At 37.5% G+C, this 18,961-nt stretch overlaps 1 protein-coding gene across 2 annotated transcripts in view; it reads left to right on the top strand.

The window, feature by feature from the left end:
* TFDP1 (transcription factor Dp-1) overlaps positions 1 to 18,961 on the top strand; it is a 47,508-nt gene that overhangs the window by 3,208 nt on the left and 25,339 nt on the right. For both annotated transcript variants that reach the window (XM_026851251.1, XM_026851260.1), the window contains exon 3: positions 10,041 to 10,107. In XM_026851251.1, the coding sequence (XP_026707052.1) occupies positions 10,041 to 10,107 (67 nt within the window). The remainder of the gene's footprint in view (positions 1 to 10,040; positions 10,108 to 18,961) is intronic.

Here is an 18,961-nt window from a genome sequence, read left to right on the forward strand (position 1 = left end):
GGGGGGGAGATACAGTCATATGTAGCACCTTAATTAAGAGCCTGCAGGTGGAATTTAAGAGCATGATCACAAGTAGTGATATTGCTAGATAAGCTGGAAAATAGTAATGACAAAAGAGAAATACTAGCTTGTGAAGGTTAAAGTATCTGTGGGCATATCAGTTTGGTTTTTTGAAAACTTTTGTATAAATGGTAGGGGATCTGGAATGCAATAAATGTAAAGGTGGGGGGAAAGAGCAAGCTCGTTTTCCAGTGGGATCTGGTAATAGTAATGAGCATAGCCGTTTTGGGCTTTATATAAATGAGTGTCGTGTGGAGCTGAGAAGCAGTTCTAACAGAATCAGGTGGTTTGACCACAGAATGTCACATTCAATTCAGAAGATCTTAGTTACTAGAAAGACTTCACTTTTGGTGTAATTTAAAGAAACAGTAACAAAAAAAAACGTGTGGATGAGAGAACACCAATTGCACTATCCCAAGGACTTGCGTATCTTGGGAGTGGGATCATTCCATTGCTTGTCAGAGGCTGAATGATAAATTGAGTTCAGTAGAGCTGGGTACAGTTTGACACGTACGTTTGCACTGTATGGGAAGCTTCTTGGTCTGAGACAGAGGCAGTCATCGCTTGCCGACAATCTCCAGAAACTCCAGCTTGGCCAGTATTGCTCTTTCTGTGTCATTCTCAAAGACTTTGCTGAGTCTACTGTAAACTCTTCCACTGATGAGAAATGTGGCACCTTCCAGGCAGGAGCTGGAGGAGCCAAATGTACACACCGAGGTCATCAGCTGACTTACGCTGCTCACTGGATTTGTGGGATTAATAGTTTGGCAGGGAGTACAGTTCCCGGGGTGAAATGGTGACCTGTCCAGCTTTGGTATGCTTAAAACTGGGCAGGATGTGACATCGGAAGCAGGAGCAGGAATTATTATAGCAAGGAATGGTAACTTAATTTTTTGTCTTTCAACTCCCAGTACAAGAGTGAGGACTTCTTGCTGGCCACTTTTATATTCAGTTAGATATTGAGAATTATCTGTAAATTAAATGCTTTTTAGTATCAATGATTAACATACCCTCCACCACTAAACAGTTTCTGTTGCGTAGCTGAAGATCCAACTTGTGTGATCCTGTTTCTCCTCTCAGTTACTTCTGTTGCAAATGAACTGTTGAGGCCTCTCAAGCAGCCATAAAGAAAGAGAAGCTTGTGGCTCCTCTTTAAGACCCACTGTTAAATAGCAGAGAAGAAGCCCAAGTCGCTTGCAGGAACTGGGTCTGTTAGAGGGGGATAGTCCAATGCATGGTGTTACAGCGAGTACTGCGGAGATGGGCTAGACAAAACGAGCGAGTAAGATTCCCTCTGATCTTAAAAATTAGCATATCAAAATGGATGAATTATGTAAATGAAATACTCTATATAGTAGCAGTTGCTTATGATTGTTTTGGTCGTTCACCATTACTGCATGTGCTGTTTCTAGCCATTAAAAAATACATAATTGTTCATGAAGAACATACAATTGAAAACTAATCTGGTATTTCACAAACTTTTGAACTGACACACCACTGTTAGCCTTAAGAATTTCTCACAGACTAAAATACCTTTTTTGAGAGCTCTTTTTCTGGAAAGCTCATGCCTTTTGCTGTTTCATAGGTTGCCAACAGTGGTGTTGGCTTTGGAACCACTCCTCTAAAATTAAGTGTTTTGTTGTTTTTTTTTAATTATGTTATATTCTAATGTCATCTTTTGCTTCAGTTACTTTATGAAGGATTTTTTTCTTGATCTCTGGTTTGCATAAAACTTACTGTATCACTTTAGTATTTCATGGTGTTTTTATTAATCTCACTGAGTAGTATCTATGGCCTGCATATCGAACTTTGCCAAGGAAGAAGCCCTGTGCACGTATATAAAACTGAGGACACCGCGTAAGAAGTTCTGCCTCTACAAAGTTCAGCACCTGATCTAACATGACTCTTTAAGAGATCTAGAGCTGTAGGGATTAACACTAATGGTTTATTTGTGTATTTGAAATACATTTGGGTATCTAATTTAATCCAATGAATTTATTTTGCAGTATTAATAAATATCTTGCTCAAAGAATTTTTTTTAAACCCACAGCGAACTGATTTCTTACCACAACTTTACTGAATAGGTCAATAGGTCTGCAAAATTTGGGGAAAGAAGTAGATTGGTACTGCTGTGTATTAATTTTGCCAGAACACCACAGAAGTTGTACTTTTTAATGGCTTTCATGTGGTGCTTCTACATGAATCTTGAGCAAGTCTTTGTGGTCTGAAAAAAGTTACATTTGGGATGGATTAAAAAAAGAGCCTAAGGGAAGTAGGAAAAAGAGGTATTTTGGATCTTTTTTACATGATGCACTTTCAGTGCCTAGAAAGTATTTGAAATCTTCAAAACATTTTTCAGACTTTTCTTAAAATATCAGCATGTGTTTCTCCTTTTATGTTTATTTTTGGTTATGTACTGGGAATTACAGTGAGGCTGACTAGAGAAGTTAAGTCTTTAGTGGATCTCAAGTGGTTCATGCACCTTTTTTGATACGATTTTAGTTCAGTGACTTTGTGGTAGCTTGATCTATTTCTATTTGCCTTTAATGAGTTCTAAGGTGTTCAGAAGTTTGCAAACTGAAGATCAAATATTATGAAATTAGGTCTTCTAAAAAGGCATCTCAGTCTGGGATTACGAATGTTGTTAAATTTTTTGAAAATATGCTTTTTAGAAGAAGGCAGAAGGAAAGTGATCTTGAAGCTCTCCATTTTACCTTCCAAATACACAATATGAGTTTTCCTTTGTTTTCCTCCATTATGTTTTGTATTTATGAGTCAGAAGATAGCAACTCAGAAGTTGCCCTTCGCCTTGCCAATTTATTTGTGTAAATAAAGCATTTTCTTGTAACCTTCAAGTGTTTAACTTCTTTATTAATTGTATGTGTCAGTTAATAGTAGTGGTTCTATATAGATATCTATTTGTAGTATTACTGAGTAAATACTCTGCTGACAACAAGCTAAACAAAAATGCAGCTTTTAAAACTTAAGTTACACTAGGGATCACTTATTTTAGTGTTTGTATTTGCTTGCCTGGATATCATTTAATGGAGTTTTATTATGGGTAATTAGAAGTGGGAGGAAAAATGGTCCATTTTTTGCTAAACATTCTCTGTGTTGAAGTGGTTCTCAGACACACAGCAGACTACTTGATTTTAAAGATTGACAGTAGTCCGTGTCCCCTGAAACACTGCTGGCTACTTGTCTTGTGGTGTGTTACACTGCATTTGCTAAGTGTCTCAGTATTGCATTAATGGTTACACAGACTTGCTTGAAAATTACATTGTGGGCTCCTGTAGCCTTATAATACACTGATAAGGAGGTCAGTGAAGCAAATGGTTTCAGAATGAGTCCTGTTTAACTTTACTTGTTGATTTCAGCTGTGGTTCAGATGCTGTTGAACAAACGCTGTAAAATGTGATTTGGCTGGAAAAACCAAAAGTCTATTAAGGTCAAATCTAGAACATCACCAGGAGCTAGTTGTGGAAGTGACTGCTCTGGTACCTATTTGCATATGAGTATTTAGTCGAGGAGGACACAAATGATGATTTTATTTTCTGATTAGTTTAAATGGTAAAAGGGACAAACCAGTGCTTTGGTCATATTCACCCTAGGAATCTTGTATTCAGTTTTGGTTCATTCTTAGATCCTTGCAGTTTGTTTTGGGGGTGTTAGCTGTAAATTTTGCAAGGATTGTATCACTTGGGCAATTGAATTACTTTAAGAAACAACAAAGTGTAATGATTTTAACTCCTGTAGTATTTTTGGTCTGTGTGGCTGCTTAGACTGAACCATTCTTCGACTCGTCTGCAAAATGAATTCTTCATTTAATTTTTGCTGAATTCCAGATGTGTTGCTCTGTTCAGAGAGAACAGCCAAGAAAGCTAATGGTCTTGACGTTCTGCAGTAAGAAGACCTCAGGTGTGATAATCGGTGTCCAACTATGTGCAGTCTATATTCAAACCAAAGATTGGCAATGCTTAACTGAGCTACAGACCTAACTTCACAATTCTGTGTGATCCAGACCTTTAGTATCTAGTGCTTTGACTGTGCCTTGCTAATTAAGGTGCTAATAATTGAAATACGCTTTTTTTGGAAAGCTCATTTCTGTGGTATAGCTCATTGCTGAGTGATTGACAAACACGTTAGTCTTGAAGATGCACCATGAACTGAGGATGTCGTATCTCTGTTTCAGAAGGCTACTGAGACAGAGTAAAATAACATGTTTGAGAATTTTGCAGGGTCAGACTCCTATAGCCTGACTTTAAAAGTTCTTTTATGTTACTTTATACAGTATAGTTCTCATTGACTTTATTTGCAAAATTTTTTAGATTTAAGAACTTTCTTTCCTTTTCTGTGATCCTCTACTTCATATCTTACTTGCCTTTTAACTTCTGTGAAAAATGAATTGGATGTCCCATAAAAATAGTCCTCTGCAGTTACGTGATGATTCATTCTCAGAGCATGTTTGCTCTGGTTCCTGAATGCAGTGAGAACCCAATGGGAAAAATAGTGTATTATCATCTTGTTACAAATTACATTTGCATACGGATAGGGATGAAAGAAGAATTAAGATTAACTGGTGTTATTTCTGATTATAAGCTTTTTTTCCACTTTGTAGCTTTGTTAATTTTCCATTGTGTTTGCGTGTGTTTGTTGCTTCTTGATACTAAAATACAAGGCAAACAAAAAACCCCTACGTCATTGGTGAAGTAGCACATAGTAAAATTGCATGGCATAGGGCCTGTACAATTATTGCCTACTCTTAAGTGGTAAAATGACTAGGGATTGTCATTCTGTATGGATCAACTTAGGTGCAGTTTGCACAAGATGTTTGCTAGAAGGCTTTGCAAATGCCTGTAGACAGCAGAGGCATTCTCCTGAAGCCTTCGACGAGCGCAGGGAGGAAATGTACTCTAACGGGAATAATTTTCCCTCCCAATTTCTCTGTTTTATGGTTCTGTCTTTTCTACTTCTTTCCTGATTTGTTTTGAACCTCTCAGTCTGAGTTCTGGTTTATTTACCCTTTCAGTCGTAGTTTAGAATAGATTGTATTTGTCTTTCCAGTTCCCATGTTCTTCCCTTCTCCTCAGGATCTGATCTCCTTGTTCTGTTAAAGCTCTCTTTTAGGTTCTTATCAGTTCTGTACCTGTACTTCTTCAGTGACTCTCAGGTCCTCTACCTCAACTCTTCATCTGCCATCTTTATCTGATTTTCTAGCTTACTCTGTCTCTTTCCCAGCCAGTCTCAATATTGTTTTTCTGTCTGTCCCATGCTGACTACTGTTCTTTAACTCTTGTTGTCTATTTGGCACCCACATCTCCTGTTTTGCGTCAGACCCAGTCCTGCGCCTCAAACTAGTGGGTTTAATCTGTTAGTAACTGAAAATTTCTATTCTGAGAAATAACCTTTTGGCAAATACCTCTGGTTCTGTTTATCTCTACCCTTTTTGATCTTCTCTCAGTTCTTTTTCAGGGAGTATACTTAAAGTGGGCTCGTTACCTAGAAGCAAGATAGAAGAGGTATTCTGTGGTGTGAAAGCACCCTTCTGTTCCCCATATTTACTTATCTCAGTGTAGTGAGGGAGGACCTTCCTCTCCGGTTAAACCTGATAGACATAGCGCATGTACTTGTTCAGTCTCGTTTTAGTCAAACTTCTTGGTCATGCTTTTATAGGTTCCCTGTCCTTCAGTCCAAATTCAGCTTGAATCTTTTCTGTTTAATTTAAAGGCTTAGTGAATAACTTTATGCCCATTTTTATTAAGAAATTGAGTTGCAAGTCTGGAAAGCTGTGGAAGAAATTATAATTTTGTTGTAAGGGTGTTGAGTTTCTAATTGCATAACTTCAGAGACCACAAATATTGGCTTGTTAGTAAGATACAAAATCATTCTGTGATAGCCTGCACTAAGGGATTTTTTTTTTTTTTAATAAGTGAAATTCTCTGCATTTTCAGCAAATTTTGTTTCAGATTACCTTTATTCCAAACAAAAAGATATTTCCCATTTTACTGACTTTCAGACTGAAGGCACTTGTAGTGCTTTTCAGCTTTTACTTGTAAACAAAACAAAAATAGACTTCCCAGTCCTTATGACTGCTGATGATCTCATAGCAGGCCAAAGCTAACTTCAGTTGAATTTTTGATATGTTTAGCCCATCAGCTGATTTCTTTTCCTTCGGAGTTCTGAATGGTGTGATGAGACAGCCTAGGTGATGGTTGAGGTCTCCACTCCAGCATCTGCAGTTAAAATTACGAGATGTACTAATTTATCCCATGGTCTTTAACCTTCTTCCTCTGTTATGTGGAAAGGAGATCTTAAGCTGTTATGGTTAAGATGCTATGTTGTGTGTCAAAAGTTATTTTCTAAAATCATTGTTGATTTTGTTGTAATGTGAAAAGGAGAAAGGGTGTATCTGTTGCCCATCTGGGATACTAGCAGTTTCTCTCTGTAGCTATAGAGAAGTATATGTAGCCAACATGTCTCTTTGAAGAATAAAGCAATGCTAAATTGTGGAATTGCACACACTTAATAAGCTTTCAGAATCAAATATTAAGAGCATGATATTATTTTAAGCAGCCCTGGTGTTATCATCAAAGTAAGTAACACATCTTGAAATTGAGGATCATGAAAAGATCAGGAAATTTGGAATATGAGAAAAAAAATTATGTTATCAGGTGAAAAAAATAAAAATCAAAATACTTGTTAAAAGTGTCTTGGTAAGTCCTGAAAACTAAATGTATTTTCCTATCAGAAGATAGAATTTCCTTGATATTTAGACCCTCCTTGGCAGAAGGTTACTTTTCCATTGGGGAAAATCAAATACTTCTTGCTGATGTGGAGTTTTTTGTTGTTTTTTTGTTTGGTTTGGTTTTGGTTCTTTGTTTGTTGTGAATCTGTGACTATGATATACCTAATGGGATCTATGGTCACATTTCCCTCTGTTTTCTTCATTTCTTTTGGGGACTTTGCTATGCTAGATAGGTTATGGAGGAGTAATCCCAGTGTGTCCTCCCAAATAACCTGGCTTGAAAGATAGGGGGAATTTCTTCAAAATGCACACTGAGATTTTTTTGCCTATTATTTCCATTTTAGAACAAAGACACTTGAATTTTGTATGGGATGGACGTTTTGCTTTTCAGTTTTCTCTTGCCAAAAGCCTGTATGTGTGACTGAGAAGACTCAAAACTAGTGATAAATTTTGCTAACTTTAGAATTAAATAGTATATCCAGATGTGTAAAGAGCTTATTGAGACTGGAGTAGCAGAATTTTTACTAGAAATCAGTTTTCATTATGAATAATAGCAACTGGGGGTGCTATTTGCTGTGGGATTTGGTAGTATTCTTTCCAGATAGTTTTCTTGGAGTCTTTCCTGGGTGTACTCTTACAAGTGAGTTGAATATTTACAAGCTATTCTAACTGCTGGAGCTGACCCTTTAATAAGACACTGGTGTAGAAAGGGGGTGGAACTGTAAATGCTGTACTCTTCATCACTGTTGTGTTTGCTGAGGGTATTCTCCATGTTGTTTAGGGATTGCTATTCTCTGATTTTCCCAAATTGTGTTCTCCTGCTGATTAAATGCAGTGTTTTTCCCAGATGTTCTCTAGTTTATCAGTGACTTGCATAATTTCAGTCACACAAAAGCATGGTCCAGGGCATGTAGCACTAACCTGATCCTTTGTAATGCTAGGTTAAACTGTGGTTTTTGGAGTTACATAGTGTTTTGGATAATATTTTTCACTATATATTAAAATTATAATTATGTAGAAAAGACCTTGAAGTTTATGAGATTATTTGATGCCATGGTATGGTGATTGGTTGAATAGTTAAGGATAAAATCAATTAAGAGAAATGCTTATATTTGAGACCATTCTAGTTTTAAAAAAATAAAAATAGGAAGGGACAAATATATAATTGATTACTGAATTGCCTAATTTGCTAATTACTGAAATAATGATTTGCATTTAATACTTGAATTTTCTGAATATCATGGCTTAATTTGGTTTGGAATTATCATTGTAACTGACATGTGAACTTGATGCAAGTTTGCTTTTGCATATTAAACTGATGAATGGATTTAATAATTCAAAGCTATTAAATTCATGTTCTTCCAAAATTAAAGACATTACACATTAAACCAGCCATTGTCTTGGTGGTCCGCTGATTGGAAACTCAATATATTAAATGTCTTTCCACTCTCATTGATACCTTTTTGATTCTCACGGAAAAGAGAATTTGCAGGAATCCTTGAGTAGAAACCTTTTATTTTTTCTGCTGTTGAATAGAAACTGAAGTACTGTGTTTAAAGAAATTATGACAGTGAGACTCCACTTCCTGTGTGGTTTAACACTCTTGTGAAATTGAGGTAGAATGGGAGTATAATGTAACGCTTACCCAAAAATTCATCTTCATATAGCACACTGGGTTCCAGTATTCCAGAACGTCATATTGCCAGAGTGTAGCTCTGATAACATCTTTGTACATGATACTGATTTCACATTGATGAGTATACCTTCTTTCTTTGAAAGTGTCTGATGTAGTCTCTTGCACTTCTGAATTATGTGTGATGAAGAATCAGGTTTATAAAAAGCTCTGGTGCCTGGGAATAGGGCAGTAGAGCTGTCATTTGTTCAAGTAAACCTTTGAATCCCTGCTGTGGGCAAGGTGGAGAACAGGCAGTGTTTGTGTACTGCCAAGTTGTTGCAGTCTCCTTACAACAATGCTATTTTGTTACTTTGTGGTGGGGAGGAAATTAGGAGAATGGAGGACAGAACTGCCACAGGCTCTTCATTCTACCCATCAGTTCGACTGTCTCCTTACTTATGTTTTCTTTGTACCACCAGGTCCTCATCGCTGCCATCCCATTACAGGCCACTGCTCTTTATGTTTCCTCTGGCAAAATTTCTCTTCTGCTTACTTCCCGGCCCGTCCCCAATGCTCGGTCGTCTTCTCTCCCCCCCGCTCCCCTTTCACCGAGGAGAGAAAGTCTCCCGTTTTGTAAAGTTCCCTGTCTTAAATAATTTCTGTCATACACCTGGGTAACAGCAGCACCACAGCATCCTCTAGTGGCTCGCTTAGTTTGCTGAACTTCTGGCAAATCATAAGTAGGGCTCTTCAGGTACACTTGTAAGGGAAAAGCTTTGCTGCTGGCTGACGGCAAACCACTTGAAGATCAGCCTGCGAATGCCAGCTATGCACAAAATGTGGCTAGGAACTTTTCAGCCTCTGTAACACCACATGCCAAATTATGGTTAAGTACAAGTGTTGACTTTCTTGCTGTTCTTTCTAAATGGAAACAGCTTGTCTGTCCTGTGTTCATTATTTTTTTCAGAGCTGCTTTGTCCAGAGATACCAAGGGATTCCTACATTGTGTGTTTTGTATCCAAAAATTAATAGTGTTTTTAAAAATAACTTCTGCTGTGAGCTTTTCACAGGATAGCAATTACTTTATAAACTTGTATGTTGTTCTATAGCTTTCACTTAAGACCTTTATATTCTGATCTTTAAAAAAATAATAATTGAAGAGCTCAAGATGTTTCTTTCTAATGCCTTTTTTTTCTGATCAAAATAGCTTAAGGTGCTCTCTACCACCTCTACTGTTGTTGCTATAATGTTGTTTACTTCTGTGGTAGGTAAATAGTGTCTACACAGAGAAAGGTGTAGTCACAGGGGTCAGTGGTTCCAATTAGCAGTGTATTCAGCTGTCTGTTAAAACAGTGCATGTACATTATAAGACCTTAGGACACAAAATAGCAAAGTAGGTGTAAACTGATTTTTTTGCTTGCTTTTAAAGAATATCGTATTTGTAAAATCAAGATTTTAAAAATTGGCAAATACTATGCCACAAACAGTGCCATTACAGTGGCAGATTTTTGACAAAATCAGAGCAATAGCAGCAAAGACTTCTGGTATGATATCTTACATCTTTAACAATAAAAAACTACCTGTGTTTGTAAATTTAATAAAAGTTACTTTCTTTAACAGGCTGGACTAATTGAAGCCAATGGAGAGCTTAAGGTGTTTATAGACCAAAACCTAAGTCCTGGAAAAGGTAAGAACACAATTTTTAGTAAGACTCTCCATTTCTTGATTTTTAGTTGTTATGCTGGCTTTAAATTGCTTTTTTAGCATAGTTTTTGTAAAACTTTTTCTTAAGTTATATAATCAGCAAGCAAATTGTAGATCTTCTGTGCTTTATAATTGTCTTTAAACTGCATGTGAACTTCAGTGGTGGTTTGTCATCCCATATGTGATCTTCTCATTAGTGCAGCTTGTATTTAAGTATAAAGGCCAAAATGGTCTAAAACGTCTTTTGGGGCACTATGTTTTAGCAAATGGGAAAAATGCTGGAGTGTATAATTTTGAAATGGGTTATGACAGTTCCATAATACATGCATCCACACTAGTGCAAGCCTATCTGAAAAAATATTTTGAACAGAACTGTTTTGGACTTGCAGATAATGGCTGTGCATGTATGATAGTGTAATGTAATCAAGCAATTTAATAAAACATAGGCTATAAACTCAAATTTGATATGTAAGCTGAAAAACTAAGAGTATCAAAACATTTTGACAGTTACAAGCTGCACTTTACAATTAGCATAGTTGGGGAAAGAACAGAAGCACCACTGAGTTGCAGCTGTCTGCAGTTCTGGGCAGCTGTGTCATAACCTGTTCTGTAACCTGATTATGCTAAATGTGAAGATTAGATTTTTGTCCCCTGTATTCTTATAGGAAGGCTGTTTCCATAGTGAGACTATAGAACTATTCTCTGATTTCCAGTTAAGTACATTCTTGCCAGTTTGCATTTTGCTGGTGACAGTGTTATTTTTCAGCTTAATAGTTTTCTCCAGTATGTTAACCTACTCAATAACTAACAATCTTTACAGTCTCTAGTTTGACTGGCCAGCTAGCCACTGTTTCCTAGATTCCTCATCAGATGAGCTCTTTGTCCTCTGTATTTTTCTTATTGCCTTTCTTTGAGCCTGTTAAATTGCTTTCATGAACTTCTGCAAGTCCCCAAAATAGTATATATGATTCCAAGTGAAGAATCAGTCATATTTGTACAGAGGTATCAGTAATTTTTCTATGTTTGATTCACAGGCATCTCACAATAGATTTTGGTGAAATGGCCATTTTCCTTTTGTTGTTGCTTCCAAATAATGATAGTCTGTTTTTTTCTTGTGTGTGACAGATGGTGTGCTTTGGTAGGCTGTACTAAGTAGGGTAAAATTTATTAGGACAGCTACTTCTTGTCTGATGCTCTCATAAACCTCACTGTTGACAAATACATTGACTTCATGCTGGATTATGCTGGTACTCTCAGATTAACCTGTAATCCAGTCCAGGTGAACTGTATTACTGCTCTAGCTTTTTATATATACTATTTCAGGAAACCTGTTCAAGCATTTGTTTTCACAACCTGCAGAACTTCGAATTTCTGTCACCACCAATTAACTGTTTTTCTAGGTACATTAAGTATCTTACTGGAATCTCACTAAACTCTCTCTTTGACATTCTCTTGTCTAAAATAAACATTGCTTTACAAAAGGGGGCTGTCCCACTAATCTGTCATGATCCACTTTTGATGGAGAAGGCACTAAGGGTTGAATAATTGATACTTACTAACTGGTCCATGTGTATATTTGTAAACAAAGTCACACAACCCTGAACTAAAAAAGTTTGCAGGTTTCTTAAGAGCTGTATCATTTTCCTTACCCCTGTGGGAAGTAAAATTTATGTTTTTGTCAGGGCTGATACTTACAGGGAGATTTTACACCCATCTAGGCCTCTAGACCCTGTAACAGTCAGTGGAGACCTAATCGAAAAAGACAGGATAGCCTAGACAGCAAGAATTGGAATATGAATCTTCCATTATTATATAGTTCTTAAAGTAAACTGAGCAAAATAGATGTCATTTCATTGCTTGTAAAATTTCTGAAATAAATTTAAGTGATCAAATAGTTTATTAGTTTATTATTGGCTTGCAGCTGCTCCAAATTGAGAGTCGAGTTCTATTCTCGTGTATACCACCATGCATAATACAAGCAAATTAATCTATCCCCAGTTAATTTCTGCACCTCATTGCTTTTAGGGGAGTTTTGTAAATTCAACACTGAGCAACTAATTCTTAATATTGAGAAGAAACAACTGTTTCTCTTGGCTTGATCGTTTTGTGTTTCTTGCCTCTAACTTGTCTGTGTTTTATATGCTGGCTCTGTTAATCAGTGCTTAAAATAGCAAATATTTTGTCACTAAAGTATGCAGATGTGTATCAGAATTTATTCTCTAAAGTAGTACTCATTTTCTGTTGTCACTTTTTAATAATTTTTAGGGATTTTTGTGTAGTCTTTAAATGTTGGAATTTTAAATGTAACTACACACAAGTACTATGTGCTTTCTAAAAGCAGCTGTCTACATTATATGCCATTATATCAAAAAGCCCAGTCCTCTGCTGTCTTGCTAAGTTTGTGCAAAATTTCACAATGAAAAGGATTCAGTCCACAGCAATAGGTGAAAAAATCAGAGTAAGATTTCCATGGGGTAGCAGAAGTATACCTGGTGTTGTTCTTAGGATGAATTGAAGGAGGTTGGAAAAGAATCTTTCTATTCTCTGGTGGTCATCATTAAAAGTGGAGGGGGGGTTTTTGTTGGTTGGTTGTTTTTTTTAATCTGTATTTCTCAAGAGGAAGGAGACTTTTCTGGAAATAGCAAGTCAATCACAAGGAGACTTTGAGAATACATTGCATTATTGATATGGGATCAAATCTACCTACTGTGTCAGATGAGTGGCTTGCGTAGCCCAGTCTGTTGGCCCCAACAGCAGTAAATAGACAGGCTCTTCAGGGACAATGCAGGAGCCTGGCTACTTTTTGAAGTTCATTCTCCTTATGCTCTCACAGCACTCAAGGTCATTGGATTAATAATATCAGAGGGTGTATTCCAGCATCTTTTTAGGAAAGTCCAACTTTGAGAGACTTAACAAATTAAGAATGCTTCAGTTTCCACAGATGTGAAAGAGAGAGGAGCTTAGCTGTAAGAGGAATAATGGTTTTTAGGGGGGTAACAGAGGACAAAAAATTACTTGTCTGCCGGGTTATAAGGACATGCTTGTAAAAACATGGTTTGGGAGAAAGAAAGCAGAGTGTTTTTCTTGAAATGGTTCTGTAACACTTCATCAAAGTTCTGTAAGGTGAATACGAGACTAAGTGGTAGATATATGAATCAACTATGAAAGATAAGCAAAGGTTGACTTTTCTGGCCAAAACAGGTTATTATGCCACAGTTCTTACAGCGAGAACAGCTTTACTGCAGTGCTTTCAGAGTAGCTTGTGAATGGACTTCTGTCAATTTTTAATCTGCACTGGCAGAAATCTGGGAACTGCGAACAGGTTATTTTTAAACTGAGTTTTGTTAGGGTAGGTAGCTGTTGTTTCTTAGATGAATGATTGAAAGGGGGTATCACTCATCTTGCTCAGTAGTTATGTTGAACAGTTGAGCTGAGCAACCTCTTGCTCAAAAAGTTCTAAAGCTGTAGAATCTGGGAGAAAGAGGATATGTTAGGGAGTTATCTCTGTATTTTGTCACAAACAGGTTACCAACCTAGACAGCCTTTTTTACTTCAGCTAGTGGGGACATGCTTTAGTCTAATTAAATTTGGAGAGACTGGTCTCAATCGTGAACTCTAGATTAGGATTTTTGTTTTAAAGCAGAGGCTGACTTTTTAAGAGGAGAAAATATTTTTAAAAAATACAAATTATTTCGTGTATAATGTGTGTAAATTGGTGATAGGCATAAAATACCATTTCAAAAAATGCTTTATAAATGTCTTTCTTTGAAAACATCTTTAGTGTGGAGTAAGAATTATCAATCTGTGTGGTAGAAATGAGCTGGAATCTTGTGCTTCCTTTAGGCCTTGTGCAACCTCCGGAAGAGCTTGGGTGTAAATTCACTGTGTCTTCTTATATCCCTGTGTATTTCCATTACTGGAGTGTAACACTCCATTTAGGCCTGAAAAAACAGCATTCCATGAAGCTGCTCAAGCAAGGTGCTAGTTTTCTCTTTGTATTAAGATGACACCATTAGCTCTGCTCACTGGAAAAAGATTTTTCTCTCTGCCTACTTCTGTTCCTCCATCACTGAGAATTTAGTCTAGAGGGCTAACTCTTGAAGTTAAATCTTGGGAGAGTATAGGTGGAGCAATGCACCAGCTGTATCAACCCCTGTTTGATCTAAGGCTGTGTTGATTCCCAGATCTTACAAAGGTTTCAGAAAATGTACCATCTAATCAGTTTTTCTTCACGATGCAAATGCATATATTTGGGGTAAATTTGTTTACTGTTTTGAGTATTTACCAGTCCTTGGATGAGGAAACTTAGGTAATGAGGGTTTTCAGTATATTTGGCTTCAGGGTGGTGCTGTAGAAAGGCTCTAACTTCTGGAAGGACATGAGGTATGACATTTATCTTCGTGCAGCTTTCCTGTTAAGTGCAAGGTCTGTGGAGTTTGTAGTCTGGTAGTGTTTAAGTGGCACAAATCCCCGGATTTGATCTAGAGTGGTGCAGTTTGGTATGACTGAAAAGGTTTGGTGTACTTGGTAGCCAGAAGATGGTTTTCTGTGATAACCCTGTTCAGGAGAGAAGCAGCAATGTAATGTACACAGAGTGTCTGAAAAGGGGGGTTTTTGCTTCAGGAAATCCTGAGCAATGCCTTTAAAATGTAGCTGTGCTAGTGACCACTAGTGAGTTAACATATGCAGCTGTATACCCAGAGGTCTTCTCTCTGATGAACTCTAATAAAGCCATTTGGTTTTATATCTGCTGCTTTCCTGTGCTGTTTTATTTGCCCTCAACTCCAATTGTGACATTGTGGAGGAATGCTAAATCCCATTGGAAGCAGTTGGAAGTTTCCATTCCAAAATATCCAATTGCAGTTTTTTTCCCCCTAAAGCCTCAATCAGTGAGAACATCATTACAGAGGGCCCTTTCCTTTGCTTGTTACACTGTATTCAGCATTGGGTTTTGTAGAAGTTGTGCATAAATTAATTCCAGTAAAGCGACAAATTGTAATCAGAAGCAATGTTTGTAAAGTTTTCCAAGGTCAAGTGGAGAAAACTGTAAGGGCACCCAAATTGTGGTTTATACCTCTAGCACTTTTCTGGCAATAATAAAAAGCAATCTGGGGGTGCTGGTCAGCAGCAGGCTCAATGTGAGTCAGCAGTGTGCCCTGGCAGCCAAGAGGGCAGACCACATCCTGGGGTGCATCAACACAGCATAACCAGCCAGTCAAAAGAGGTGATTATCCAGCTGTATTCAGTGCTGGTGTGACCTCACCTGGAGTACTGTGGTGCAGTTCTGGACCCCACAATTTAAGAAGGTTGTGAAGGTCCTTGAATGTGTCCAGAGGAGGGCACAAAGCTGGTGAAAGGACTGGACGACATGTCCATTGAGGAGCGGCTGAGGACTCTGGGTTTGTCTAGTTTGAAGAGAAGAGGCTGAGGGGCAACCTCATTGCGCTCTGCAGCTCCCTGAGGAGGGGAAGGGGAGAGGCAGGTGCTGAGCTCTTCTGCCTGGGATCCCAGGTCTGGACACATGGGAATGGTTCAAAGCTGCACCAAGGGAGGTTCAGGCTGGGCATGAGGAAGCATTTCTTTATGGAGGGGGTGGTCAAACCCTGGAACAGGCTTCCCAGAGAGGTGGTTGATGCCCCAGGCCTGGCCATGTTTAAGATGCATCTGGACAATGCCCTCAACAACATGCTTTTGCTTGGTCAGCCCTGAATCGGTCAGGCAGTTGGACTAGATGATCGTTGTAGGTCCCCTCCAAGTGAAATAGTTCTATTCGAGATTGCTTTATCCAAGAGAGAATAAGAGAGTGGTTTAATTGTGGAGTAAAATTCCAAAGTGACTTGATTGTAATTGTTTGCTTCTTGCCTACCTTAGTGAGAAGGCAAGAACAATCTCATTTGGATCTTTTGTTATTTCAGTTCATTTCCATTCTGGGATTAAAAAAAAACCCAAACAGAACAAACACAAAAAAACCCAAAACCCACAATAAAAAACCCAACTAATTTTTGTTGATTCCTGGCTTTGTTTGGGATATCCACTTGGCTAATTGCTTAAATCTGAAATTGCAAAGTTCACCCTGTATTTGGACTTTGAGTGATAATTGTAATCAGAAGTCATTTTGAGGGTTAGAAAATACATAGGAGTTGGAAGGATGGAAATAATTTTTAATAGGTTCTGAACCAGTAAAACTTCCTCATAAGTTTGTGTCTTCTAAAAGTTATTAGGCACTGAAGTTTAGAGACTTAGAAATTTTGCTGTTCCGGGAGGTTACATTTTGAATAAAACTGCTACATTCTGGTCCTTGCTGTATTCAGATTAGTGCTGATATTTTAGTATTAAATAGAACACTGTTCAGTTCTAATTCTGCCTGTTGCTTGTGAAGAAATTCAGGTGAAAGAAATTACTTGCTTCAGATGAGTGCAAGGGAACAGGTAACAGATGATTTTTAATGTCGTATTGAAATTAAACCTCTTAATTTAAAAAATACTCAGAAAGAAAATTTGGATGTTCTGTCATGCCAGTAGGTGGCATTAGAGGTATGTAGCCAGAAAATACTTGTGAAAGATGCGTTTAGCTCCTTTGACCTCTTACACTTTAAAATTTTATGGGCATAAAGTACTTTAGTTTTATTTTCATTTCAGATTTGATAATCGGAAAAAAATGAAGGCAAGTTTTTAAGGTGTATTTAGACTATTGCATTTCAACACCGCCTAACTGTAAGATTGTCTTGTTCATTTTATTAATATGACAAGAAACTTTTGCAATGTAACGTTACTGTTAATTTTATTCCAGAGATCAAACTCTGATTTTTGGCAGTGACTGGAATTGTTCCCCTGAAACTGAAACAGATCTCTACTTCTGAGCCTGTGATTCATGCTTTAGCAAACAGATACATGCCTGAACATTGGTTTTAAAATGCCTGTGTGTTATTGCAGCTGAGGTAAATCCAAACAATTACTATTATCTAAAGTAAAGGTTAGGAAATAAAACTGTTGCTGCAAATTCGAATGATATTTTGAAAAGTCTGAAAATACTTTTAAACAGTCTAAAGGTAGACCACACAGTTTATTTCAACACAGACTTGGAAAGACTGGTTTGTAATAGCCAAAGTATTACTGTTCATATCTAAGAATGATAAGAATCACCTAAAAGTCTGAGTTGCTGTAAGAAATTTCTGAAGAATTTAGTAGTACTACACATGGGGGAAGATTGTCTTTGAAAAGTGCTCAGAATTGCTGTGTAAGCATGTTTGTTGTCCTAACAGGATGGTAGGATTTGTTCAATAAGCAGAGTTATTTTTACTTGGCACACAACTGGAGACAATCATCTGTGTGTAGGTTGTTGCCCTCAAGAAGAGTTGAGTGTTTCTTGGTATATAACTAACTAATCATAAAATACCTGTGGTGTCTTCAAGAGATGTTAAAAGCTGAAACGTCACAGGAGTGACATTTGAGGAATCAGCTCCATGGATAGAATTATCACCTTTGTCTTCTTTCCCAGATCTTCTAAATACACCCGTTATACATATTCTGTATGTATATGTAATCTAGTAATCTAAAATTAGTCAAACTGATGCTTTTGTGTAAGGAATTATTTTCTTTGAAGGTGATGTGAACTGGATAAAAGGTACTTTAAATAGCACCTCTACACTAATGTTTTTATCCTAGCTGTGTCTTCAAGACTCCTCTTGCACTTAGAGGAAAGTAGCAGTTCAGGCTGTAATTTAGGGTAGATTTTGTAAAGCAAAATGCATGGAGTAAACTAAACAGTCCTTGAGGGAACTGGTTGACACTTGGTTGCTGTTTCACCTGTATCTAGTGTTGGGCTTGAATGAGGTTGTTGTCAAGCATTGTGTTGATCACTGTATTGAGGCAGGTTAGTGGGTTTGAGACTTCAGTATACAGTTTCCTGCTGTCATGATGCTTTGAGGCAGAGAAAGAAGTAGAAGCCTGCTCTATTAATTCATATAGAAACCTTTTCTTGTTATGAAGTTGATATGATACCTTGTTGTTTAGGATGTTTCTTTCAAACATTACTTTTTTTACCTCTTGTTCAGTGACAGTGAAACTGTAAAAGCTGGCAGTGGATCTGAACTCTTAAGACTTGTGGAGTTTTAGAAAGCAGACATCCTTTATTGCAGCGCTGGATGCACAGGGGATCATTCCACCTAACGTGCATATACTAAAACAAAAGTTCATCCTTTATATACCTTAAAGACATGAATATTCATACATTTTCCAAGAAGTCTTCACTTTTCTGCCTATCTACTACATTTACATAATGCTGGCATTGCAGAACTACGCTACGCATGAGTGGGGGTGTCTTGGGTGGTCGTTGGTGGTTGTTTTGGAAGTTAGTCTCATGAGTCTTTTGAGGACATTTTCTTCTCCTTGGATGTTTCCCAACTCTGTTGTCTGGCCAGGCTGTTCTTTCTTATCCGCCTTGTTTGAGCATTTGTATCTATTCTGAAGGTTAGGATATCTTTGTACATTTTAATCAATCAGGTCTTGTTAAATACAAAGTTAAACATAGTTTGTTAAAAGAATTTCTTAATATGCCCCCCCTTTGAGATTTCCAGGTATACACAACTGGGTACAACATGACCATGTAAGGTGTAATGGCACACTTCTCTTGCTACCAATTGTTACAGGCCTCAATTGTTGCAGGCACCAACTGCTCAGCTGCCAGGCCTCAATAGTGATGTAGAAAAGTTGAGGACTTCCCTCAGCTTATTTGGTTGTGTCCTTACTGCTGTACCAGCTTTCTGTGGCTACGAAATTCTCACGTTCTGTGCATTTCCCATCTTGACTATAGATGACATTCTGAGCTCTGCTTCACTG

This window comes from Athene cunicularia (assembly GCF_003259725.1).
Source record: "Athene cunicularia isolate RWA chromosome 1 unlocalized genomic scaffold, athCun1 chr1_part1, whole genome shotgun sequence".
NCBI lineage: Eukaryota > Metazoa > Chordata > Aves > Strigiformes > Strigidae > Athene > Athene cunicularia.